Below are 27,939 nucleotides of genomic sequence, written 5' to 3' on the forward strand. Positions count from 1 at the left end.
CCATCCCTACTAAAATTTGGAATCATCCATACTTCTGGCATCTACCTGTCAGTGCTACATGGCTGAGGAATCTACCATCTAGAAAACGGGGGCTGTACATGGAACCATAGCGTTGTTATACTGCCTGTTGGGCCAGCTTGAGCTCCTGTCCGTGCTGTTTGCAGTAGATCTTCTCCTGGATGACCATGAAACTGCTGATGTCCAGCGTGCGCTTGCACACCAGGCAGCGCTGGCACTTCTTGTGGAAGAAGCGTCCGTCGGACTTAACCATCTCAGTCTGAAACGTTAAAAATAGAGAGACTTTTTAAATAATTTTCCAACCCTATGGACTGTAGTTTATTAAGTGTTTTCAAAGTTTGGTAGACTAAACTTTAAAACTGAAAAAAGAAAGGGTACTGGAGTGTTATTGGTATACTAATAAATAACAGGTGGGCAAAGGGATACTACAGCTTTTCAAGCATTACTTAAAACTTTAGCTGTCACTACACAACCAAAAAATCTATGAAAACATGGCATCTTCTGGTTACTTTTTCTAAATTGTACATCTGTAATATGGTAATATCAAACTTGTCAGTGAGTAGATTTCATCAGCATTTCCTATCTGCATTTTGGTAGTAACGCAGCAAGTTGTTCAACAATGTGTATACTATTCACATTCCTGAAGAACTGTCATAAAAAAAAAGCTGAATTTGCATTTTCTCACCTGATAAACATTTTCGCTACACACGATGCACTTCTCAGGCTTGGGCAGGATGAAGTTCTTCTTCTGCTGCCGTGCCAGGAACTGTCCCGTCCGGTTCAGCTTGTTGTTGTTGGCCATCAGGTCACCAGACTTGGTGGGCGGGGGGGATGTACTGACAGCTGGTTTGGACTCCGCTGGTTTGGTGGGTGAGTTGAGAGGTTTGGGCTGCTCCGGTGCCTTTGTTGCAGGTATGATGACGGGGGTGGGGGGTTCGGCGGGCCGGGAGAAGGGTTTGGTGGGGCCGACGGACGGTCTGGGAGCTGACGGCCTGGCCGTGACGGATCCAGTCTTTTCTACAACCTGTGCAAGGTGACCAAAATGGTTTAACATCAAACAGAAGATCAAACAGAAGTCTGATTTACATATCATTTCTATGCACAAAGGCTTTTTACATTGTGTACAGAAATAGCAACGTATAAAATCTTTTGTGTCCATTGCTGACACAGATGGACTTTCATTTGAACAGAAGTCTGACTTGTACAGGTATCCTCAGTATTAAAATATGGCAGTGAAATCATTCAGTACTTCCTGGAATGAACGTAATGCAATCTAGAATATAAACTAAATGTATACAGTACTAAATTTTGTAATTATTGATACTAGACTATTACCAATTATTGAACTATCATCAATTATCAAATGAATACTTAAGGAAAAAAATAACTACATGTATTTACCAAATGTGACCTTTATTGGCATATGATGAAATAATTGATATGTTTCTTTGATGTAGATAGGTTGAATTGACATACTTGTACAGCATAGCATTGGACTATTGTTTTGGTATGTCACATAGCATGAAATTTGAATGAAAGTTCAATTCATTTGTGATGGTAGTTAACATTGTGCAGATTTTAATGCTATTTGTGGCCACAAATAAATCAATCCTCTTATTCTTGTCATTTCAACTGGAGAGGGATCAAAGAGCTTCGTGAAAGTTTGTTGCTGGTAAGAGATTTAATTTGCATTTAGAAATAGCATATAAAACCTCTACAATAGTGCCAAATTTTATTCATCCCATGGAGCAACTCTGTTAGAATTTGACATGAAAACAGAAAAAAATTCTAGACTCCTCTACAATGATTATCAGTTTGGCAAGATTAATGGCATTATGATTAAGAAAGTTGTCTGTTAGAAGGGCAATCTGCCAGAAGAGGCAAAGCAAAGACGTATTAAAGAAATAAAGTACGAAATAAAGAACAATGATTGTCAATAAAGATCCTGTTTGTAAACAATATCTACATTACTACATTGTACAACAAGGGCCTTCTGAAGACTGACCAACACTTTGGGTGGCACGGCACCGGTAGATGGTTTGCGGGCGGGGGACTTGGGTGGCGGCTGGCTGGACGACGCGGCAGGCGGTGTCTTCTCAACCACCTGTCGCAGCAGGTAACAGTTTCAACCACATTCAACACTTTAGGCTCATGTCAGCACAGCTCTGTGTAATGCTTCATCATCAGATATCAGTGCTTTTATCTTGGGGTGAATTTGGGTGGAATTATAACCTTCTTGCTGCAGAGTTGGCCCTTAGGTACCAGGCATGTACCAGTTACCAGTAAGGCTTAGGTCCCAATTGCCAGTGCCCGTCACAGATGTAGTCCGGGCCGGGCTCCGAAGCCACAAATTTGTCCCAGTGAATTGCCGGATACCGGGGGTACCCCTTCCAAGGGTAGGTCACGGTGTCTATTTGTTACCGGGTCCCGGTTTTATTTTAAGTCTGACTCGAATTTAACCCAGGCCCGACCGGTCCCCAAAGCACTTAGTGTAGTACCCTGGAGAGCCGAAAGGTGTCTTACAGGCTCACATGACTGTAAGTGCCAAAAAACAGTCCGTGAACTACCCTATCGCAGTAGGGCCCTTTTTTCCATTGGGACCTAAGCCTAAGTCAGCAGGGAGAAGGTACAGGTAGCCTGGATACCAGTGCTGTTAGGTTTTAGTTTGCTCAGTATGTTGGCTAATATGTCAGGTTCTATGAAGTGAACAGAGAGCTGAAGAGGGCTGGTATCCAGGCTTTAGAGGTGATGTGTTAAGTGATATGATTTACATCTCTCAGTAAGTATTTCAGTAGTGAGTGCAGGTGGACTTTGCAGATAGGTAAAGGTAACATTAGGACTAGCTTAGATTTTGTGCAGTGAAATATTCGTTATACAGTTATAAGATAAGGAAGTACACTGTGCAAGAAATAGTATGATATATTACACTAATGTTGTACTGCAAATTTCACACTTACCACAACCTTCTTGCCACCAACTGCAGCAGCATCCTCATCCTTGCCTCCTTCCCTCTCCTTCTGTTTTTTCTGTGCTATCCTTACCCAGGCTGGTATCTTGTCATCACCCTGGTCTTCCAGCGCTTTGATGGCACCAAAAACCTTCTTAGGCTGGGGTTTGTCTGCCAGTGACCTAGAGTAACATTTACGGCAAAGTGCAGGTAAGTACGTATTAGGAAAAACACACCTAAACTGTCATGTAATACAACAATTCAGTTTAGATGGTCTGTAATTGACCAGCCACCCAGCCATACTTTCCTACATAGTGCTAAGTTACAACATTGGAAGGTCTGTGGTATTCAAATTTGGAAATTTACCTTCAGGTTTCAAGTCTTGTGAAGAGACATACAGATTTAAGTTTGCCAGTAATTGTGTGACAATTTTGATTTTCATATCTTATGTATCAAAACTGACCTTAACTGGGGTGCAGCAGAGGCAGTAGGGGACATTGGGGAAGGCACCACAGGGGTTGAAGAAGGCTTCTTCACCACTATGGTCTCCTTTGGAGTCTCCGTTTTTGGTACAATTGGCACTGGCTTGGTGGGCTGGGAGCTGCTTGGACTCGGCTCCACTTTGGGTGGAACTGGCTTGAGTTTGGGCCTGATGACCGCCTCGGTTTCTGGGGCCGGGGGATCGGCCCTCGCAAACATCTGCCTTGTTTCTGCAACACTGAGACGCTTATTATGGACGGGTACATCCGGGGGCTTTGCAACAACCTCTTCGTATTCCTCCAGGTCATCTTCAGATGGAGTGGTTTCATCTTCAACCGGACCGTTCTGCTTTTCTGTTTCCTTTTCAGGCTCTTCTTCTTCAGGAGGCTCCTCTTCAACCGGAGGAGCTTCGTCCTCAGAGGACACTGTCTCCTGGCGGGTTTCTTCAAGGTCGTCTTGTGGTTCATCTTCCACCTTCTCCTCAGCCTCCTCCTTCTCTTCCTCCTCCACCTGCTGCACTGCACCATGGGTATCTTCCTGCAAGGAATTGTGGGAATCTTCATACATCCCATGCTGCTCCTCTTCTTGGTTGGTCTCAGGCGTGGCCACAGCTGGGTCTTGTTCTTCAGCAGGGGGGACCTCCATCTCAGCAGCAGTTTCTTCTTTTTCTTGTACTGCCTCCTCGGGCTCTTCAGGCGGGGGTTCCTCCTCTTCAAATGAGTCTTGCTTCTTGACCGACTGTTTCCTCTTCATCTCCTCCACCAGCTGCTGGCCCAGCGGGTTGGGAGGCCCTCGGGTTGGGGATTTGGGAGTGATGAGGTCCTGGTCCTCGGCTTCAGGAGAGGCTGGAGTGGGCTGATCGGGCAGGTCTGACGGAGGGGGTGAGCCTGGACCGTGCTCCTCACCTGCATCAACACGAAACAATCATTGATGCCCACATATACCAAATACTGATGAGAAATATTCTATATCATGAATGTGTATAGCATGATATATTCAGTACACAAAATTTCTTCATTTGGTTTCTTCTTCTGATTATGATTTTGCCCATTTGTCTACTGTGGACTTGCAGAACCTACAAATTTATAGATTTGTATAGATTTTTGAAATTTATGTCATTTTTAGAATACAGTATACAATGTTTCACAGCACAAAGGAAAATAACTTCAACACAGGGAAACATGAAATACAATTTTACAAGACAAACAGAAAAATATGGGTTAAAGAACACACACAAAAGATAAAACATTAGTCACAGCGTCACACAAAAACACAAAGAAACTACACTACAGAAGGACATATTCATTCTGCACAAAGGAAATGGGTTACATGTAGGGTAATGGGTACATTTAGGACAGATGACCCAAGGTATTGCATTGCTCATTGATATTGCCCCCCTTTACCCAAAAATTGGCAGGATAAAACCTGATATTCCACTAAATGCACCATTTTTTAAAAACTGTCTATGTCCACCTCTGTTGCCAAAGGGACTTGTGTGGCAATCTTTTATCTCAGCTAAGGACATTCAGTTCTGTATGACAGAGCATAAAGGATTTAAACTCCCTCTTCTCTTACTCAATACGACATACACTATTGAGTTTATTGTCTGTTGTTCCTCATCTTGTGAGGGTTAGATGTTGCTTGCACACAGATGCTGTGGTCTTAATCTAATTCACTTATTCTGTTTTCTGGTTGAAGAGTGAGGACTGAAAGTCAACAAGGGCTAAGTCATCAAAGTGAGCATGCTTACATACTCACATAAAGATAATTTCCATCACTATACCTGACAATGCCAATGTTTTTAAAGGAAATGAATTGAAACAGGAGTATCTATCTAACAGCAGAATACTACATTGTAGTACAATATCAGTCATAACTTTTAATTGCATGCATATTTATGTTTGTGCTAATGACTTTCTTTTATATGTGCAAGTTTGACAATCTGCCTAGCAGTTGCACAAGCCTTTCAACCTATTGGAGGAGTTACAATGGTGCAAGTGTAGTTTCTTTATGTATACTTGCTGGTCTGAGGGCGCAATGTTATTTCTGAAAGTGGGAGGGTGGGAAGAGAGGTGATTGGCAAACTTGTCAGGTGTATTGTTGTTACCTCCCCCTGTGCGTTCTTGCTGTGCAACAACAGCCAATAGTCTCTGGGCTATTGCCTCCCCTGTATCTTCATCGGTGGCCTGATCTGCACTGCCTGCAGCACCTGAAGCGCCCAGCAGGGGGCGACGATGTATGGTGGTTATGTTATTGCTTGCAAATGTTTTTCCAAACTGAACCAAATGCACAGGTGAGGGCTTTCTGATAGTTGAACATCTACATGTGGCAACTGATGCACTACAATAGGGGATGGACAACACTGGAATAGTAGACTACAGAAGGCAACTTGGGGTAACATAACGATGGGACTGACTGATATTCACTACTGTTGGTATTGTCACATCTACAAACACCCCCATAGTTACTGTACTGACTTTCAACAACATGTTTGAAAAAAAAATCATGGCTTACAGTAACAGTGCTCACAATGGTCACAAATCCAATCCAATCCAATACAATACAAAAACCATCGCTACTCTTCTCACTGAAGATGATTTTGAAGAAAATGCCTGTGATGAAATTAACAATTATAGTACAATGCTTAACTTTCTTCCAACACAAAAGTACACACAGAGCAAACTGTTGCCTTCTTTAGGATCAATACGTGTGTACTTTTGTGTTGGAAGAAAGTTTAGCATTTGTACTATGACTACTACCAACACAGATGAGCTTCCATGATATAAACAATTGTTGCAGCTGCGTTTCTTTTGTAAGAATAAGAGAACTGCCTACCAGATGAGGATGCTCCAGAGTCTCCTGCCTCCTCCTCCTCCTCCCCTCCCCCTGCTTCATCCTCCATCACACCGTCATCATTCTGTTCAGGCTCTTCAGCTGGGGACTTACCTAGACTGTCTGTAACAAACACAGGAAAAACATCCATGCTCAGAAGTAATTAGGTTTTGCTGTTGAAGCTCATATTATTCAGGCAGGTGTAAGAGAAAAGTTGCATTTCTTAGGAGGCTGTGCGCGATGTGATGCTGTTCATTTGCCAGATGACTTAGAACTTTATTAGGATGTATTGTGAAGAACAGGATAATTATCAGGACAGGACATGAGTACATGGGAAAGAAAGGTTGTCTCGTAAGACAGCAAAAGCATCCATTCTTGCAATCATCACCTTGGATTCAGCACCGTGGACATGGACAGCACATTTTCGAGGGTGATTTTTCTGCCATATTTTGGGCATGCATTAACGGCGGTGTATATGACATAGAAGAGAGAGCCAGCAAGGGAATATCATACCAAAACCATTTTCACCTTCCACAATCTCAACGCTACTAGCATCAGTGTTCACTACTGACTCCTCATGTGAGGCTACTACAGGCATCTCCACGGAGGCTTCTACTTCTACAGGAGGACAGAACTCCACCACTTGCTCCTCCAGGAGTGGCCCCTCTTCTCTGGTGGGTGTGAGAGTTGGGACAAAGGCATCTGTGTGGAAGGGACAGGTTTAGTAGTTGTCATTTCACCCTGACCATTTTGATTGGGTGAACGGCTCACTACTGTAATCAATGAGTTCTTGCTATTGAATCCGATTGGAGAGAAAGAAAATTAAATTCGATATGAAAGGAGAGGTGGTTGTGTATGTGCACATGGTTTAAATCAAACTGAATTCATGAAAAGTAGAAGTGTTTATCTGTGGCCTGACATAAGGGTGATGTCTTTATTTGTGAAAAATTTATACTGATTTTAATCAAGTTCATGTTTTGTTTATTCTTTTCATCGAATATTACAGTTCTATACATATTGCCATAGCTACTCCATTTAAGAAGTTTGATGGTGTGGCAGAAAGGGGAAGTTTTTTTAATGATTTGATTAGTAACAGCTGGGGGTAATTGCAGTTAGCAGGTGGAGACTCAGCACCTGGTTCCAGCTGGTCTGCTGTAGGTTCAGCTGTAGGTTCAGGGGACATTTGGACTTCCTCCACACTTTGGACTGACTGTGCCGGGACAGATTCAGCTGTGTCAGCTGTACTGTCAGGCGGAACAGCATCTGACATGGCATCAGGTGGAATGACTTCGTTCTCCGTAGCTGCTGTGTTGACAACTTCGTCACTTTCAGTTTGGTGCCCTACAAGGTCTAATCAGGATTTAGGGAAAATGAATAAATTTATCTTGATAAGATCGAGGAAAACTGACTTGAATCAAATGTGAAATGATTTGGCAGTCAACTGAGATAAAACGTGATGTTAATGTTGTTTATTTGGCTTTTTGATTAGGTGGCAGATAACACTGAACATGTTGGCACCTGAGGGCTCTTGTGGATGGCCAGCTGCAGATGTGACATTTGCCTCTGAGTCAGCGTCTGTGTTAGGTGCTTCAGCTGCAAGCATGTCGCTAGCTGCAACATCAGCTGCTGCTGTTATCTGTGTGTCAGCAGTGGTGTTGTTGTCAGGTGCAACAGCTGTGGGTGGGTCAGCTATTTCAGGGCCATGATCTGAAGCAACAGGTGCATGGGCTGTTTCTGTGGCAGGTGATGCAGCAATGGCTGTTTCTGTGCCAGGTGCTGAAGTAGCAGCTGTCTCTGTACCCGGTGCTTTAGCAGAAGCTGTTTCTGTGCCAGGTGCTGTAGCAGGAGCTGTTTCTGTACCCGGTGCTTTAGCAGAAGCTGTTTCTGTACCAGGTGCTTCCACACTGGATCCGGCTGCAGCATCTGCAATTGTGTCAGCCATTTTACTGTCAAGCGCTACAGCTGTGGATATTTCAGCTGTAGCTGTGCCAGCTGGTTCTGATGCAGGTGCATCAGCTGTAGGTGTGTCACCTGTCTTGGTTACAAGTGATTCTGATACAGGCATACCACCTGTTATCTTCTCAGGTGCTATGGCTGAAGATGTATCACCTGTGCCTGAAATGGGTACTTCTGATTCAGGTGCATCACCTGTTTTGGGTGCTAAAGCTGAAGGCGTGTCACCTGTGTCTGCTACAGTTATGGTTATGTCAACAGTTTCTGTGGCAGGTGCGGGAGGGTCACTGTATTCTGCCACATCCTGAGACACGGACGTTCTTGGAGAGTATGTCCCTGAAAGGCCAACATGTTTCCAAACACTGAGGTATGAAGATGGGCAGTCAAGCACTCAGCTTACAGTCAATATTAAATTTAAAGCAGAACAGCTTGCACTGATTTTAAATCATTTCTCTGACAACTTTGTTTATAAAAAATGTTGCCCAATCATAGTTTGTTGATCTTTGCCATCTGCTGCTTTTACTTCTAAAGAAAGTTGTTGAAAATTATGTGATTAACAGGGAGTTTGCAGCTCTGAGATATTTCTTTTCATTAGAAAAATTGATGTATTAGATTTCTTCAGAGATTAATACCAATACAGTAACTTTTGTACCTTCCGAAGAAAAGGTCCACAAAATCTCTCACTGTACTCATTGTACTATAAGTCTACGAGAGTAAAGTTTAATCATAAGTACCATAGTGTGCTATATACAGCCCATGAATATAGTAATAAATGTATGATTATTTATGATGTATAAAACAGACATCAAAGCAGTTGAAGAGACTGTGCTTGTGTAGAAGTAAAAGTGTCTTGAGAGGAAAAGGAAAAGATGGAGCACCTGTCCGAGGAGGTTTGGGAGGTGGTTCAGTGTCTGCAGGTGTCACCGGGGGTTCAGGAGAGTCAGCTGTACAAAACACAGCCCCAACCATGCATTGAACAACAGAAACAACAAAGGTTCCAAACAGTGTTCTAGCCAGCCTAAAATTTGTTTCCATTGCCTGGATTTTGAATGGTAATCCTGTCAACAGTGCAACAATACTAGGGGGTCTGGGTGTCTGCTCCCCGGGAAAATTTTATAATGTAGGACTCTGAAATGCTATTTCCTTTATTTTTGGAGCAAATGTTGCTGGTAGACTCAAATGGGTTCATTTACCATCCCCAGCAGCAAATTTCTGTCAAGAGACGAAGGATGGCTGCTGACTAGAACTCTGGTTCCAACTGAAGAGCACAGACAGAGTTTAAACAATCTTGTGACAAATGGTTGAAAAGTACATTTTACTCCTTATATAGCAGGTACAATAAGTTCAAGATATAGGTAAATTTAATTCAAAAATTAATGTGTATCGAATTCGAAGTCATCCATTACATATCAATCCAGGTGAACACCCCTTTAACATGAAGATTCCAAAAGTATAACCTCTCTACTAACCTCTCCCAATGGCCTTGTCTCCTACACAAGGCCATTGGATAGATACATACAGGGTGCATGTATATGGAAAACTACAGATCCACTGTAAAAGGTGTTAAAATCTTTCTAAGATGTATTTTTAATGACACCCACTGCAAGAATGATTGATAACTGAAACTCTCTTAACTTTCCTTAAAACATGATGTTCAGAAACTGTTCTTGGAGCAATAAAAGAATTATTTCGAATGGTATTTGCACAGAACACTCACTTAAGGACTCTACATTTTGAATGTGAATGACACTGTATCAGGCTGTACTGTATATTGATGTGTGCAGAAGTAAAATCCCATGTAGTGTGGTACATTACCTGTCCTGGGGCTGTCTGACATGATGGGCAGGTCTGGTGTTGGGCTGGGACTCTACAAGAGAAGAGCAACACTCAGGGTTCACTTCTGTCACAGTGACGTTCTACGAATTCAATTTCATGCATGTCTGATCAGCTACCTCACACTGGGAGTTGATTGGCTCTTCAGATCAAAAGATGAATGACGCAGAATGTTCCCGACATGTAACAAAGCAGTAAATTCTGAAATGTATGCTACATTTTATTGAACTAACATTGGTGCAATAGACAAATTTGAAGCACACCAACTGTTTTTGTCATGGGGGATTTTGTCCACAAACTGTCTGTGGCATTGCACAAAAAAATGGAAAGCATTTGAACAACATTCACAGAACCCATAAAAGCAGGTGTTTGGTTACAATAATATAGTGGGATTGATGAACTATCATTTGCAGTTTATCAAATAAAGCCGCTTGTCCAGCTGGATTCAACACAAGTGTCAAAGCGACAGCAAGTGAAGTATTATGAAAAGCTGAAAGAACTGCCCGATCAAAAAACATTACGTGGATGGAAGGGGGAGGGTTGTAAGTACTGGCTGTGTTCGTTCCACATGTTGTTCGAATATGTTCTATTAGTTACAGAGATTGTGACATAATATAGACAGCAAATCCTTCCTACAATGAAGACAGTTTGTGTGGTTCAAATTCATCTAATGGTAAAACAGGTCATGTTTTCCTTCCCTACTTTACACTTGCAAGACTATGACATAAACATTATCTGATAAACTGGATGGTTGAAAACTGGCAGGTGAATTAATTGATTTTGGAGAATTGTTTATTACAGTCGTGAACATTTTCAGGCCTGACTCTTCCAGGTTCAACCACACATAACCTGCACGGCAGCTGTGACGTCAGTAGTGAGATAACATGCCTACTGAGATGACACATGATAACTCCCAATGGGAGACAAAATGAACAGGATGTCCTCAGGTGATCTATCACACTTTTCTCGCACAAAGATAATTCAATGTCACACTATGTGACTGTGCAATAGTATGGAAATGTGCATTAAACCAAGGGTACTTAAAGATTAAAAGAAGAAAAACAAAAATTTCTTGACTCTGAAATATTGAGTATTCAAAAACATGCCAAGAATTCAACTGTACTTCAAGTTTTAAGAAAATGTTCAACCCTGATATAATTATGCTATAGAAAGGGCTTGCAGAGACTTAGGACACTCTAGACTGTCAGCTCAATGTTTGGGGATGGGAACACATTGGACAAGTAAAACAGTCCCTCCACACTTCTTGACAATGGTAACAATACTCAGTATTGACTATGGAACAAAAACATAATGTTTGCTGGTAAGTTGCATCTGGGGCAATTAATAACTGCATTAGTGCTAAATGACATGCCACTTGTGCTTGAGCCCTGTTACAAGGACAGTACAAGACTCTCAATGTAATACTTCAAATGCAAATACATTTCATTTAAAAACTAGAGTTCGGGGACCTCATACCTCCATGAAATATTTATTGCTTTTTTGTGGATGGTATGTATGTTTATAGTCGGTTGTATTTGAGAGTAATGGTTACAAATGTTATGGGAAAGTAGTGGTGTATTTATTTAATGACACAGAGGATGTCCATCTGATTAGTAATTATTAAAATGGGACACTTAATTGTGTAATGTGCGTTTAAGAGGTCGACGGCATATGGTAGCGTGGTGTTCCTTAAGCTTGATGTTTGGCATTTAAACTGTCTAAGGTTGTCAGCATTATTGAGGTTCGACTATGTGCCTCAGAGCGGTGTGGTGGGAGGAAGTTGGGAAACTCAAAAAGAAGAAGGGATGTGGCCAACTTTAGTCAGATGGTGATTTGATTTTCCAACAATATGTCATAACATCAGCTGTTCACACGGTACAAAAACAAGATGCACACTTTCCTCTGACAGCCCTACACCAACTGTAAGATGAAAACTTGGCGACAACCCTGTCTGCTAAAAAACAAGTACCATTGGCTACGAAAGAGACAACTAACAACTGTCCCTTATCGTAACAAAATCAGAACATCTGTATCGCCCATGAAACTTCTGACACCCAACCCAGATGAGAGGACCTGATGGCTGTTTCTTCGTATCCGAAGATCAATGGTAGGCAGACAGGTTGATTAGACGACTAGTCTGCCTGGCCTGCACGTGAATTTTTTTTTAAGGTGAAGGAGGGGTGTGCACTTCCTTCTCCACCCTCTCGTCTACTGGCGCACTAAGTCCTACAGGGACAGAACTGTTTGCCACGTAAGACGGCCCCAGCAGATGCAGGTTTATTATTTGGAGTTTCCATCTCCTAGGAGGACTTCCGACCAAGAATGCAAGGGGTTCCTCCTACCCCTGACTCGTGTGTCATGGCGGGTGCGTCATGCCCGAACATGCCCTTATGGCCTGTCACCACAACAAGGGCCCGTCACTAGCCACTAGCCGCAGCTATCTACTCATTTACACCTAAGTTAGGTGAGGAAAGTCGTGTAAAGTGCCTTTCCCAAGGGCACAAGATCGGTGACACGGCAAGCGGATTTGAACCCAGGACCTCTCGGGCCTGAGACCAACGCGCTCCCGATCGTGCCACGCGGTCCCACATTGAGAGGACCTAATGGCATTTTAATCACCATGTCACTCAAATCAGCAGTACAGTATGTGAGACATCCATACCTGTCAAGCATTACCGTTAAATGTACCTCAACTTCTTACAATTATACTTATGCTTCACATCTCCATGATATCCTAAGCAGACATAAATAAAACTAATTATCATATTCAAAAAACCTTGGGGTTCCCCAAACAGCTGTCACCATCTGCTTGGAGCTAAGCCCATTAACAAACACATAAAGCACGATGCCTGTACCAATATATCTCAAATATAGGGGTGATTTCTGATATTATTACATCGATTATAACGACAGATACGGCTCCCAAAATCTCATCGATTCAAGCTTTCATCACACCCCACCAACACAACAAGTATGAAACCAATCCATCCAGCCGTTCTTGAGTAATCATCTACACAGACAGAGACACATAACAGAAAATATAACCTCCATTCCATGACATTTCATGGAGGTAATCAACATAAATCTTGATCAAACTTACCTCCTATTTAGATTCTTCTAATTACCTTCTAAGTAGATACACACAGGTTCTTTGTACAATATTGTACCAGAAAATTTTACAAATGTTTATGGAGCAAGATCAAAAAATGAAAACAGCTTAAAACTACCATTCCTTAAGGGGTGCTGCAATTTCCAGTATCATGCAAGTTGTGTAAACAACAACATGTATGGATGCCATTGCTGAAACATCCAAGGCACCCTACATGCTACATATACAAGTACATGCATGCAAAAGACCGAAAGTCGTGTTGTCTAATATCTTGCATCACACCACAGGGCATTTAGGCACTGTAAATTTCTTTTTGTTGCAGGGACTTAATTTTGAAGGAGGGGGGATGTTTAGATGTGTTTCAAGATCACAGTTGGAACAACTGTAATCCAGTGGTCATGACATTGCAGACTGAGGACAGACCAATTTGAAAATTGTAAAAAATAAATTCTCCGTGAACATTAAAAGATCTACAGGACATAACTGTTACCTTTCCGACTCCTCTGGTCCTACTGGAGGCTTTTCTGAGCTTGGGTGCGACGGAGAGTTTGTGCAGAGCAGCCTGGTTACTCAGGTGGGTGGGTGAGGCCGGGATGGCGTCGAGGTCAACGTCTGGGAGGGGACCAATCATGATCATAACCAGTCAATATACAGGCATTCTCTCATTTCCTTATAGATGTACTCTTACTTCCAATTCTTAGAGGGAAAATGTTAAGCTGGCTTTAACATAAGAAGAAATTTTCATGTTTTTTTGTCAATGAATGGACCAAAATTAGACTGCACCTTGGCCTAACTGGTTCTTGTAGGCAGTTGAAATTTATTGTCTAAAGCAAAATTTATATTGTGAATAATGTATTTGCTGCTTAATTGAGTAGAAGTTCACAGCTAAGTGAGCAACTTAAGCATTTTCATTTTGAGTAAACACCTCTGATGCAAGAGTAGATAAGAATGTACTGCTATACAAGAAGAAATAATTTTTTAAAGAATTGATCTTCCGGTTAGAATAACACTACCAACCTCACAGAAAATGGTTCAATTTTGCACATCAAATATGATATTAGCCCTGCTCTCCATAGAAAATAAAGCAGTAACACCACAGAGTGCTGCACCTACCTCCTGTGCTGACAAACTCTGCAGGCACACTGGTGCCTTGTCTGGCTTGGTGTTTTTCTCCCTGTGCTAATTGGTCTGCTGCCATGGCAATGCCGGGCTGGGGAAAACACAAAAACACCAAAAACGGGCATCATTGCAAGGGCACTTGCAAGTGTATTGAATTATACAACCCAAGGCAAAGGTAAGGTGTTTTTCAAAGGTTTGTGACTTAGCATGTAACATTATATTCAAAATGCCTGGGGCTACTAAATATTGCTCTATATATATATATGTATAAAAAACTTGTCTTGGTATTGATAAACAATTTAAGGTACAGGTGTTTAAAGCAGTGAGTTTGTTCACATACAGATTTGCATGTAGGTGTGTTGAATTATCCAACCCAACCTAAAGGAAAATCTTTTTTTAAAGATTTGTGACTGAGTGTATATATTCAAAATGCCTGGGGCTACTGAATATCGCACTATGTATAAAAAACATGTCTATTTTGATAAACAATTGAAGGTACATTGTACAGGTGTTTAAAGTAGTTTGTTTACATACAGCTTTGCATGAATCTGTATGCAGCTACGTTAGCTGTAGTCTTTGTCACAAACTGTGTTATGTTTTGAAAGAAAAACAACAACAGGAAGTAGATGATGTTAGCCTTTAGCATCTTTACATCTACACTGCACCATGATACTAAGACACAATGTAAGATTTGCTAAACTTGCTCTACAGAATCTTGCAGAACGATCAAGCAAGTAGGTGATGACAATTAATCTGATACATCTATCAATACCTACCTCATCTCCTACACTTTCTAAACTTTCTTCACTGTGTCTTTTCATTCCATTCTGAAAAAGAGGATATCTACAAATTAAATAGGCATATTTAAACATGTTTATCTTAAAGTTAATGATATAAATCATTATAATTTGATATCAAAAGATCAAGAGAAAATGGAAAGTTTTTAAATCTAACATATGAAACATATGGAAAATAGACTCACATAAATATAAAAGTATGAAAGCCGTTATACTGTTAGAAGATTTGAAAATTCATACATTTGTATTGTGATCCTGTGTTTTGCTTATGTTGGTCAAATGGTTTGTAAAATGTACTCTAAGAAGACAACTGAGAATCAGACCTGTGTACTGTGTTCATTGATGACATCAGCCATTGTTACTATAGTGTCGGGACTGCGGGGAAGACACTCGTCTTCTGAGCTGGCCCCGTCCTCACTTCGACGGGACTTCAGCTTTGCTGACAATTCACTCTGTAACAAACAAACAAACGTGTGGCAAAATTCAGTCACATTCAATTTCAATGGATATGACAAGCTTATACAGCTTTTTCGTAACCATTTGTTCCAATCAACTTACTAAAATTTTACTCAAGAGATGCCAAATTTCAAAGAAAGCTTCATACTTAATCTCATACATTCTTTGTTCATTCAGACCCTTGTTGTGTCTAGTGGCACACACAGCAGCAAGTTTCATTGCTGTTTCATCAGAAGGGTATATCTTTTTATATGGAAGAGTTAGTAGCCATTCTCGTTTAACATACTTGAAGCACCTCCTCGAACATAGGACACCCATTTTAGACGTGTGCAGCCCCAACCGAGTTTCCCAATGCAGGATTGAACCGGGGTCTCCCAGTTACCAATTGAAACCAGGAGCTCAACAGTGACACTGCTACCACTTGACCTACAAGGACGCTCCCTATTATAATTGTACAGATCTATATGCTCTTTGCAAATTGCAACGTGTCAGCACAGGGTGACTACGTACCTGGAAGTTTTGTGAGTTAAGGTTGTCGGCGGACGCTGCCATGTCACCCTTCCTGAGTGGCTCTGTCTGCCCGTTGGCAGGAGAGAAGACACTGTCTGCCGACATGCTCCGGTTGGCCAACGTCTTGTTACTGGAAACAACAACAAAAAATATAATGTCTGGAAATGGTAATATAAAATTTCAATTTTACTAAAGGCAGCTTATGCAATTTTAGATCATTAAAATTGGAAATATTCTGGATAATAGAATCCGATAATAGAATCCGAATTTGTATCGTGATTATTTTTTACTTTGAGCGTTTAAAAAGAACGCACAAACATGCCGAAAATGGACCCCTTTATTTATTGTGGCCTACAATAAATCAGCACAGGATCGAGCCAGTAACTCATTGGTAATTTTCTGTGATTTCGCGTTAGGTCACTGAGTGCATTGAATGTGATTCACGCATTTGCAAATCGAATCTGATATATCCCTCTCTGGCAATACCTAGTCTGGTAAGACATACAGTATGGGAAAGGAAAAGAATAATGTCATAACTGATATTATGAAGTAAAAAAAAAACTGTTTCTCCAGCCTAACCTGACATCTTCCTCCGGCTCTGTCTCCACCACCTGCAGCAGTGCACCTGTAGACTTGGACACGGGCTTGGCCGACAGGAGGGCAGGGTCATCACCAGACTTTTTTCTCCCCTTCTTGATTCCCAGGATCTTTCGTATAGACTTCAGCGGACGGAACTTTTTTCTCTTGACATCTAAGAAAGAGAAACAAAAGTCTTATTCAGTACGATATGGCTGTATATATATATATGTATACCATAGTCAACAGTTTTTGTGTGTGCCTAACTTCTCTGGATAAAACATTATGATGAACTCTAAGATACATATGAAGTTCAATTTATTGTTGTACTCGTAGCAGCAAATGACATATGATGGAAAAGGTAAAAAAATCCAGCTTAAGCCTATGTACCTACCACAACTCAACAAACATTTTCAGACTTCCTTAAAGCTCCCATGGCCCCTCATATCTCTAAGCTGATCCCTCCCAACACCTTATGTATACAACTTTATTTGTACAATACAGGTGTTACTGAACAAATTATGCTCATGACTCATTTTTAATGTTTTGTGTGTTTTGTTGTATACCATTGTAGGGGAGCAAGAATGTACACTCTGCTTGCCTGAATACAACTAAGGCTTAGGTCACAATTCCCAACCCAGGGCCTGGCTGGGTAGCTTTCAGAAACAAAAAAATCTGATATAAAAGGCAACAAAACACACAGAACGAAAACAAAACTAGTCATGGGCATAATCTGTGTATATTCCTTGGTGAACACTTTAATTTTTATTTTCTGCAAACTTCCTGGCTGGGCTCCAGTTTGGAAACAGGACTTAAGCCTAAGCTGGACAGATCTGGGATCTATCCCCTTTATTCAATTCTAATTACTTTATCAATAATGAAATAGAGATTGGTCCTTTGGAGCAGAAAAGTGTAGTGATGACACGAAAGAAGAAGATAAAATTCTCGCTCCTCATCACCATAACCTTCCATTCCCACAAACTGTCAGCCGGGTGCCCCACAGATTGTAAAAGTGACCCTAGAGCATTACAATCAAACCTGAGGTTACTGTGACCTCTGACCTGAACACACCTGAGGTATGCAGCATTGTTTGCACAGTGTTACAGGTGCCAACATGTATCATATTTGACCAGCATAAAGAAGGGCATGCCTTTGTTATCAGTGTACAGGGAGGAACTACCTAACGATCATTCCAACAGGTCCTAGAGACTGGAATTTTGGTACATCAGATTGATGAGGGGTGGACCATTATATACCTAAGGGACAGACTATTAGTATTATATGCCTAAAGGGCTAACCTCATATACCTAGGGGAAGGATCTATGAGGGGTAGACCATCATATACCTAAGAGAAGGATTATTTAAAAACATAATGTATGGCAGTTGAGGTGCACAGTTGCGGGATAAAAATGGGAAAATGGGCATAATGCCACACAAATCCTTGAAAATTTTAGCGCAATCTGCAGACTTTTGGGGTTAGATGGAAACATGTCTAAGCTATGAAGAAGACCCTTGTGACTTTCTAGTGGCAAAGAAATTCGGGTTTTACGAAGCCTTGTTTTAATGTATTCTAACATGCTTTCCTTACCAGTCCTAACTGCGGCATCCGTCCTCAATCTAGCATGTAACCAGGAAGTGTTGCTAGCATTATATTTGGACAACAGTTATTGAATCAGCTTCCTGCTTCAAAATTTCTAGATAAAAATAATGAAAATTTTAATAGAGATTGTCCTTTATTATGATCTTCTTTTGCATAAAAGATTAAATAATTTTTTAATGAAAAAAAGGATAGCAGGTGAACATTTGCTCTGAGATATCAGATAATTTCAGCCTATATTGTCCCAAGGAGGTCTATATACTATAGAACAATTATTTACATGTTAACCATTACAACCTCCTTGATTACACATGGGCATGTTCGGACAAAGTTCGTCATCCCTGACATAACACAAACAGTGCGACAGATTTTGAGCAATGACAGAACCATCTGCTATCTCCCTATACAAGGTTTGAAATCAATAAAGGTTAATATTTGATTCTAGGTCTTGCCATTGATATCAGTTCACCTGTAGTCATTTCAAACAAAGTTTCCTTTGGATGATTTATTGACAATATACATATCTACATATACAAAGTCACAAGGACTATGAAATGTAGTTTCCATTCCTCAGAAGATGGGACAAGAATTGACAACCCTAAAAGCCCCTTCTACATTCTAGACATAACATTCACGGTACGACCATAACAATAATTGTACATACAATGATAGCAATATAAGATTCATATTTCTTTCCTGCTATTATTGTATGTGAATGATGATTACCAGAATAAGCTAGAATTAGTAGAAATATAGGATTGTTCAACTTCTGAACCAACATGTCAAAAGTAACGCTATGGGATTGATGAAAATACAGTTAAGATGCTAGTACTTTTGGTGCAAGTTTTAAGTGTAGAGACAGAGAAGAGGTGACTGTGTGGCATTTACCTTGTGTGTTCCCAGCTTCTGTGCCATCTAATACCACCACACCGTCTGTCACTACGAGTACTTCTGCCTCAGCCTCTGCCCCAGCCTCCGCTCCAGCCTCTACTACTGCCTCCTCTCCTTCTGTCTTAGTCTCTACTGCCCCTTCAGCTGACATGGCTGCACACTAACACCTGTACATGGGGATACACAATTCATTTGTAAAAGAAGCAGCACAATCTAGCTATATTAAGCTTGATCTATCTCCTCTGTCTTATATGCCTACGTTTTACAGAGCACATACATACAATTGGATTATCAATACAAAGTGTATCAATAACTTAGTAACCTATAGATTACATTATTTGCCTTTACAATTACATCACTTCATCACACACTAAAATTGATTGCATTGTTTTAGATTGTCATGAACATACTGTACTAGAGAAATAAACTGATTCAGAAGTACTATATTCTACTCATATCTGTGAAAACTGAAGTTACAGCCATATTTAGTGATATATACACTTACAAATATACAGTCAGTGTCCCAGTTGTACACCTTTCTAGATATTTCATATTTCATCTTACCATTATTTCTATGATTTATTTCTTTATATTTGTTATTATTGTATATTTGCTTTTATTGTCGTTGACACAATCATTATTATTTGATTGTACAATTGTTATTATTTGTTATCATTATGATTATTTTTCTATTATTGTATAATTTAGTTGCACGGGAGGCGACTAGTAAAGGTTACAAAGTACCTGTTTTTGCCTCCCTACCATTTTGTGTAAACACATATGGTGAAGTTCAAATAAATAAATAAATACATGAAGTTCCGACTGACCCTTCTACAATATATTACCCTGGAAAATATTGTCAATAACATATACTCACTTAAAGCATTTGAATGAAGACATATCATTTACAGCACTCCATTACAAGTTGCAGTCAACTTCATCAAAACAACATTTTTTGATCCTGCCTCTATTCCACTTTCCTCCTCAAACCAGGTACAACCTAAAACTCCATTCATGTATATGAAAACAAATTCATACAAAGTCTGTGACCTGAACAACAAAAGAAATAGGACACCCACTTCTACCAGTTGTGAGACCCTCAACAGCGTTCCATTCTGGCATATTCACCTCTCAGTAGCAGGTATGGTATAATTAAGGTGAGAGTGCGAGAGGGTCACCCGTAACAGAACCCCCCAAGCAGCTCTCACGCTGATTAAGCAGGGCTCGAAACACTTTTTTCTGTCTACCTGCACTGGTACAGGTAACTTTTGCAATTACCTTCACCAGAGAAGTGTTACCTGTACCATTCAAATGTATTCCAAAAGTGGATAAAAGCACCTTTTGAACATATACACCTGTTTTACTACCAAAGTAGGTAAGGGAATACTGCCTTGCATTGACACTAGATAAAAAGTATGATGAATTTTGTATGAATTTTGATGTACTCACAATAATTACAAACAATCAGTAATCATTATCACTGTTCTCATCATGATCAGCTGGGTCATTCTCATGTATAGCAGTGGGAATTACAAGGACAAGTCTCAAAAGTCTGGTGCAGATTTGGTGCAGGTAGACATTAGAAATACCTGCACAGCCCAACTTTTACCTGCACTAACCTGCATATGCAGGTGGTATTTCGAGCCCTGTTAAGGCAGGTAGGAATACCTGAGTATCACCTTCAGAGGGAACAGGTGTTACTGTGGTTCTTAAGCTTTCCTTAACCCTCATGGGTAAGGCAGAGAAAAGTCCCCCTAAAAGGATTTTCTAGCTGAGAATAAGCTCTGACTTCCCTCCCACAGAGAACCTTCTAAAAAAAAGCTGCTGCAATAAACTTGCACCCATTAGTTCCACATATAGCTATATCAACTATGATAATATATCATTCCTATGTGATGTTCTACATGTAAAGTACTATATATACTGTTTTCACATCAAACAAGATAAGTTTCCTTCTTAGTTCAAGACTAGCACATTTTACATTAGAAAGACACCTGTATTAGGACTATTAAGATTCCTTGTAAAAATCCAGGAATTAGCAAGAAATACAAAACTCACCTACCAAACAAGAACGAAGAAGATTAAGTATTTGGCTGAACAAAGGACCTTTCCTGTACTGTCTTGTCCAAGCTTTGTCCAAAAGGGGAACTGAATCACCTGTCTGTTCCAGAGTCTCAGGAAGTGTTCTTAGACATTCCAGCAATTCCTCATCACCTGACAAAGTCTTTGTCTTGCCAGCAAGTTGATAAGAAGGGTAAAGTGAGCTTCAGTTATGGTTGTAAAAGCTTGGCTTCCAGATTATGCGAAGGACACACCTGTACCATGGTCAAATACACCGCAACCTGCAATCTGCCTTAGGCGGAAAACTTGTCTGACCTAGAATCAGGGCCAAAAATGGTTTGCTTGGAAGTCCAAGGGAGAACTCTCTCAGACATTTTTGGCATTTCTTCTCGCTACAAAATCAGGAAGAAGAAGTAAAGACACGGATGTGCTATCAGCATGACTGATTTGTTTATAGTTTGTTCCAAAACAAGCACGACATATTCAGCATAAGCTCAACCCAGTGAAGTAGAACAACCTAAAAATCTACATCTATAAAATGGAGTATAAAATGTTGACAGAAAATATACAGTGGCAAATATGATATACATGTATTAAAGATTAATCTTTTTTCAAGCTTGTACATTTTCCTAATGTATACTTAATTGAGAGGCTCATAAACATATAAATAATTTTGTTGATAACTTAAGCAAAACTGGTTAATATGCTATATACTATGAAATACAGATGTATACTTTGCAGAGAGTTGCAGGCATTTAAGTGCTTTTTATAATGTTTAAGTAATAACATTGGCATGTTGCAAACATAAACACCAATGTAGCTAACCACGCAGGCAGAAACATTGCTAACACTCTAGAAAAATGGCACAGTGACACAACTTCTTTGCTGGAAAATTCAGTTAGAGCACAGCTTTGTTTGGTTTGCTGCTTTCTCCAAGGTAACTTCAGCAAAGCTGGACAAACATCTGCGCTGTTTTAGGCACGATAAAAGCAAGAGTGTTCCGTCTAGCACGGTAATCTGGGTTAACATCTTAGAACAACCTTTGCACAGTTTTGTGTTGGCCACAATCAAAATACTCAATACAGGATATGACGTATAGAATTCTATGCAGCAATCTTGACTACAGGCTACATTGTTACGTTATTTGTAACTACACTAACTGGTGTTAAGAGCTGAACTTTCTGTCTAGTAACAAATGTGTAGCAACCTGTGAAAAATGTATCTTAGAATGCCAAGTACATTACACATACAACACAGCAATGTTACAGTGTACCAGCAATCTCCTACCATCCTGTAACTGACACTCTTTTGCTGATTGATCAAAATGGCACCTGCGTGATTATTCAGTTAGCTGAAAATATAGCACAGTTAACTGGCCCTGGCTCCTCCCCTTGTGTCCTTGTGTACTACAACAAAAGATCAAGGCAAGCTTTACTAACAAATGGCCGTTTGTCACGTCCCTCCACCAGGAAGGTTTATTGATTATAGCATCATGTCAGGACTAATATGTTCCCACCCCCCTCATCAGCCTACTGGGGTGGTGGTAGTGTTACCTATTAGCTGGTAAGTACCATGTAATTCAGACCACATTGCAGGTCCTTGGACATTGTCCCTGTGGAGTTAGGACCCTTGCACACAATTTTCAAGCCTATGAAGTGGTCTCAACAATTTAAAAAAAAAAGTATTTTCCTAGAGAAAGGGAAATCTGGTCCCTGTTACAATTTTTGTGAAAAAGGATTTTTTAAGATTAGGACATCAAACAGATACAGAGGGAATAGATTCTTTATGTACTCACCATTAATCAGTTATACCATGAAGAAATATATAAGACTTAGTGTTCTAAATATGACTACCGGTAATATATGTCAAGTAATGATGCAATGGAGACACACATCCTAATGTAAATTTTATAGACTGATAAAAATCTGTAAAATCAATCAATTTTCTAATTCTCTCTGCCTTTCCTTCTGTACTTTATTTCCTGCACTGCAATGAAGACACACACACACTAATCCCTAATGTAAATTTTATAGACTGATAAAAATCTATAAAATTAATTCATTTTCTAATTCTCTCTGCCTCTCCTTCTGTACTTTATTTCCTGAAGTTACAATCAATCTATCAAAGTTTATTTATTTTTTATTTTATTCATTGTATTTGCAGCATATATGGGTACACTGTGTACTTTGACCCTCATTGAATTTCATTGTCAATACAACATCACAAGTATAATGGCATTGAATGCTAGAAAAGAAACATCATGTAAGAATTCCAAGGCAACATTGTTAAAGTCAAGAGCAAAGTGTACACAACTATAAACCATGCTGCAGAAGGCTGTAGGGGTTAAAGAAAACAACTTGTGTTTCAACAAGGGTCTATTTGAGGTGTTGTGATATGAGAAATAAACCAGCTGGAGTCACGGCCACGGGACAGCTACATTTTGACGGGTACATATTTGCTAAACGTCGATTTTAGATGTGAGTTTACACCCTTGTCTTTCCGTTCATGAAGCTTTCTTGAGAATCAACACTAAAATGTCACTTTGTCTTTTCACCATGTTTGCAAAACACATTCCCTATAGATTATTGTACTCACTACTGAGTGTGTGACTCATTTTATGATTTTACTGAGACCTGTGTACTTACCCTTTATGCATCATTTGCAATAAATATTTAGGAACCCCAACATTTCCTGATGATATATTCTATATGATTGATATTGCAAACAATGCAACAGTCAATATTCATGATATACTGCAGTAAACATTTTACTACCATCCAAAGGGTCACTGCCAAAAATAAACCTGCCCCCCTCCCCCTGAATGCACCTGTCAAACAATAGACATATATCTTAAGTGCATATTTTCTACCATATGAACTTTGTTTCAGTAAAAAAGGACATTATTATTGGCAACTTCAAGTTTCATACAGGCTGTAAGGGTACAAAATATTCAACTTTCCATTACAACATAAGAAAAACAAATTGTATTTTGACGGAACATTTGAAGGATTATGCTAGTAATGGTTTAGTACAGGTACAGCCTTGCCAAGGAAAAGGCATGAGGTAGTTCATCAAAAATTTATCAAAGGAGTTTGGTTCACTAGGCATGTTAACATGTGATAATGGGGATTTCACGGGCACATCAAAGGTAACATTCACTACATCACAGTCATGCAGACTACCCTACATGCTCGGATGCACATCCCTTACACAAAATATTAATGATATCATGATAACTTCAGAAACATGATTTTTGTCAAAGTCTTTTTATATCAGAGATTTCAAAGAATGTTTGCTGTATTAGTTTTTCCATTTTCCAAACTTTGCCTAAACTTAGCAAATGATACACAGACAAATGCTGCAATAAAATTTGGTATAGTTTTTTTTTTACTACTTTACTCACAAGAAACATATTACACATACTGGTGTGCATCTGTTATGGTTTGTCCACATTTGTATAAAATGTCCTTATGTTCTCAAAATCATTTCCTTACAGTTCCAGGGCAGAGACACTGCTTTATTTATACTACCAAAGAATCAGCATTGGGAGGGCAAACAACAGAAATGTACTAAGCACTGTTCTGAAAAAGCACAGGTGAACAACCAAATAATCTAGACACAAAACACCAGGGTAAAATGCCCGACAATGACAGGATAAACCAAACTGCTAGCTGAAGCAACTGTCCATTCACAGTCTGTTCTCTTCTTCTTTCACAGAATTGATGCAGCCAAGCTGCTAAAAGCTACTGAATCTAAACAAACTAACAATGGAAACTGTGTTTAAAGGCAGGTGTAGAACTGGGGTGGGTGGGGGGCTGAGGTGATAAGCAGACATGCAAACAACATTTGTTTATACACAGAGTACCTAAACTGGCAGAAATGGAGGAATGACAAGAAAACAGAAAACAAGAAAAGGGTACAATGTAACGTTATGAAGTTAGAGCGCATCTATGGTATAGGATGTGGTCAACTTAATCTTAATGAGAGACAGGTAATTTTAAAATTCTAGCTAACTATTATAGTAGATACCTTGATACTCATCAGTATGTGAAAAATTAATGTTATATACATTACCACTAATAACAGTTACATTGTTCTACAATTTCCAAATAAATTATAGCTTAATCAAGTTTATCTTTTTTATAGTGACTCATTCTTAAACTGATCAAGTTAAAGACTCATCTTTCACACTAGACACTTTGTTCACTAAAACTAATAGACACACATTAACACCTCAGCATATATTAGTCACACCTGTATACGTAATATTCACACCTGTAATCTGGTGAGAGCAAGCCACCTACCATACCAAATCTTACAAACACAGGGAAACATCCTACACTGAAGTTCGAGGCATTGAGGCTTGAACTTCAATGTAGAATGTTTCCCTGTGATGGTATGATTTGGTATGGTACTTTAATGTAGGTAAGGTGGCTTGCTCTCACCATGTTACAGGTGTGAATATGATTGAGGTCACACCTGTAAGCTGTGTGCACAATATGTACACCTTTAACCAGGTGAAAACAAGCTACCTTACCTGTAATACCAGATCTTACAATCACATGGAAACATTCTACACTTAAGATAGAAGCATCAAGACCACACCTGTAAGTTGTGTACATGATATCCACACCTTTAACCTGGTGAAAACAAGCTACTTTGTACCTTACCTTTCATGCCGGATCTTACAATCACAGGGAAATGTTCTACACTAAGGTATGAAGCATCAAGACTACACCTGTAGGCACACCTGTGTACGCAATATTCACACCTGTCACCAGGTGAGAATAAGCTAACTCACCTGATTTTATCAGTGTCAATATTCACAGGGGATGGGGCTGTTTATACATGTATTTTACCAGGATGGTTGAGTCATTGAACTGGGACAGTAACCTGTAATAGGCCACACCTATAGACTGTCACACACCTGAGTAGAGTTTTGCAACTCATTTGCATAAACATGTTTCCAGTGCAAAGATACCTCCCGGTGTGGGGGACTTGGTGGTCCAGAATGAATTATTTATAACGTGTAGATGTGTGATTTAATATAAGAATGTCAGGAACTTGGTGGTGTAGTTCACACTCACCATTGTGAAAACCCATAACAGTGGCACAAGTGACCCAGAACTGCTGAATCAAAAATGGCAGGGAGTGGGTAACAACATTATTGGGTTTTCGGAAAAACCTGTCCAGTCTGGAATGCGGAAAACCCTGTCCAGTCTGAAAAGAGGGTCTGCATGGGGGTATACGTTTTAAGCTACTAAGTACTAGTATACAACAACATTTTTTATCTTTAATATGGCTAAGCACAGAAATAACATCAACTTGAAGTGTGACACAATGTCATGCAAAATTATAACTTAACAAATATCATCCATCATTGTTACTTCTGTGCATCATATAAAAAACTTCTACTCTTTAAGTCTTTGAGACTGAACATGCTATTAGCCTTACAGCATAATTTTGCAAATAAAACACATTATTTTTAAAAGGATACATAGTTCTATATAGCTCACAACTTGTACTAGGGTTTGAAAAATGCCATCTCGGCTTTATTGTAGTGCATTGTAAAATATATGTAAAATATATATATGTAAAATATATGTAACATTGTGTACTAAAGTCATGTTGATATTGTAACCTTTAACATTCATTCTATTAAACCAGGAGTTAAACAGACCAGCTCTCAAAATGAGTGCTGCACACTTATCATTTAAAGAAAACCTTTCAAAGCCTGTCTTTGTAATGTATTGCCACTATTCAACAACCCGAAATTGACAGACACTCACTAATCATTGTTTGATGGACAATGGGTGTAATTCTCTCCCCCTAATGTCCTACCAGATAAGTGTAAATTGGGTACTTTGCATTTGACAGAACTGACTTTGTGTGCATGCATATTGCACCTTTGGGTCACTCATTATGCTGCGGATGCTATAGTTATGTGTATCAGTTTAGTGTAAGTGCTGTCTGAAGTAATACTTTTAAGCATTTCCAGGAACCCCTATGCAGACCCTCTTTTCAGACTGGACAGGGTTTTCCGCCCCATTTCCCTGTCTGGACTGGACAGGTTTTTCCGAAAACCCAACATAACGGCACTATGACTTAGCTTCCTTTGGACTCTGGCAGAGGCCAGCGACTTCCAACAACCTCTGAGCGACCCACAATCAAAACAAACGCCCCTCCACGTTCCAACCCCTCCCTCAAAACACACTTTGAAGCTATTCAGGAGGAGAACACAGCACAAAAACTAACGTAAACTTGACCCACAAATCGCCCGAACTAGCGGCACAAAGTGTTTTCATACACAGGCTTCTCACCTGAAATTTTGGCGAAATTTCTCGGCAGTCGGACTATCTGTGGATAACCTGCGCCCTCCTCTGGCGGTAGCTGCACTCTGACTTGCAGGCAAAGTTCTGCAAATAAGTAACGAAGTGTGTAAACATGAGGCCAGGACCGCTATGTACAACAGTGGACACTTTGCTGCACTGCACACCTTTCCCCTACGGACTCTAGCAGCTCATTAGCATATGCAAATGAGAACTTGGTAGCGCCCATTTTGAGGGGGGGGGGGGGGGTAATGTCTAAGTCTCCACCAGAATCCTCAACTTCAAGTTGCTAAAGAATAATCGAAATTTGCCAAAACGGTGAATTATTTGCCAGAGGAATTAGCTGGAAATCGAAACACACCTTCGTTGGTGGCCGATGTATGATTCCGCTTTGAAGCATTTGTTCCCTAACGTTACAACACTTTAATATC

The 27,939-nt window shown here is 40.0% G+C and overlaps 1 protein-coding gene across 15 annotated transcripts; it reads right to left on the minus strand.

Annotated features, from left to right (window-relative positions):
- LOC118419170 (cell surface glycoprotein 1-like) lies at window positions 1-27,704 on the minus strand. Of its 15 annotated transcripts, none has more exons than XM_035825497.1 (20): window positions 27,500-27,704; window positions 19,116-19,285; window positions 16,634-16,805; window positions 16,055-16,184; window positions 15,412-15,540; window positions 15,068-15,118; window positions 14,286-14,382; window positions 13,663-13,784; window positions 10,046-10,097; window positions 9,109-9,174; window positions 7,796-7,984; window positions 7,412-7,627; window positions 6,791-6,979; window positions 6,281-6,400; window positions 5,553-5,654; window positions 3,429-4,350; window positions 2,976-3,147; window positions 2,024-2,122; window positions 704-1,042; window positions 1-277 (listed from the first exon to the last, which is right to left on the minus strand). In XM_035825497.1, exons 2-20 carry the CDS (start codon window positions 19,267-19,269, stop codon window positions 116-118), a joined length of 3,483 nt encoding a protein of 1,160 aa, XP_035681390.1. In that variant the 5' UTR covers window positions 19,270-19,285; window positions 27,500-27,704; the 3' UTR covers window positions 1-115. The 15 variants fall into 15 exon arrangements, with proteins under 15 accessions (XP_035681390.1, XP_035681384.1, XP_035681382.1 ...); XM_035825491.1 differs by having other exon boundaries at window positions 6,806-6,979; window positions 7,796-8,200; XM_035825489.1 differs by having other exon boundaries at window positions 7,796-8,200.
- Between the last annotated feature and the right edge of the window lie 235 nt (window positions 27,705-27,939).

The sequence above is a fragment of the Branchiostoma floridae genome, chromosome 7 (assembly GCF_000003815.2).
Source record: "Branchiostoma floridae strain S238N-H82 chromosome 7, Bfl_VNyyK, whole genome shotgun sequence".
Lineage (NCBI taxonomy): Eukaryota > Metazoa > Chordata > Leptocardii > Amphioxiformes > Branchiostomatidae > Branchiostoma > Branchiostoma floridae.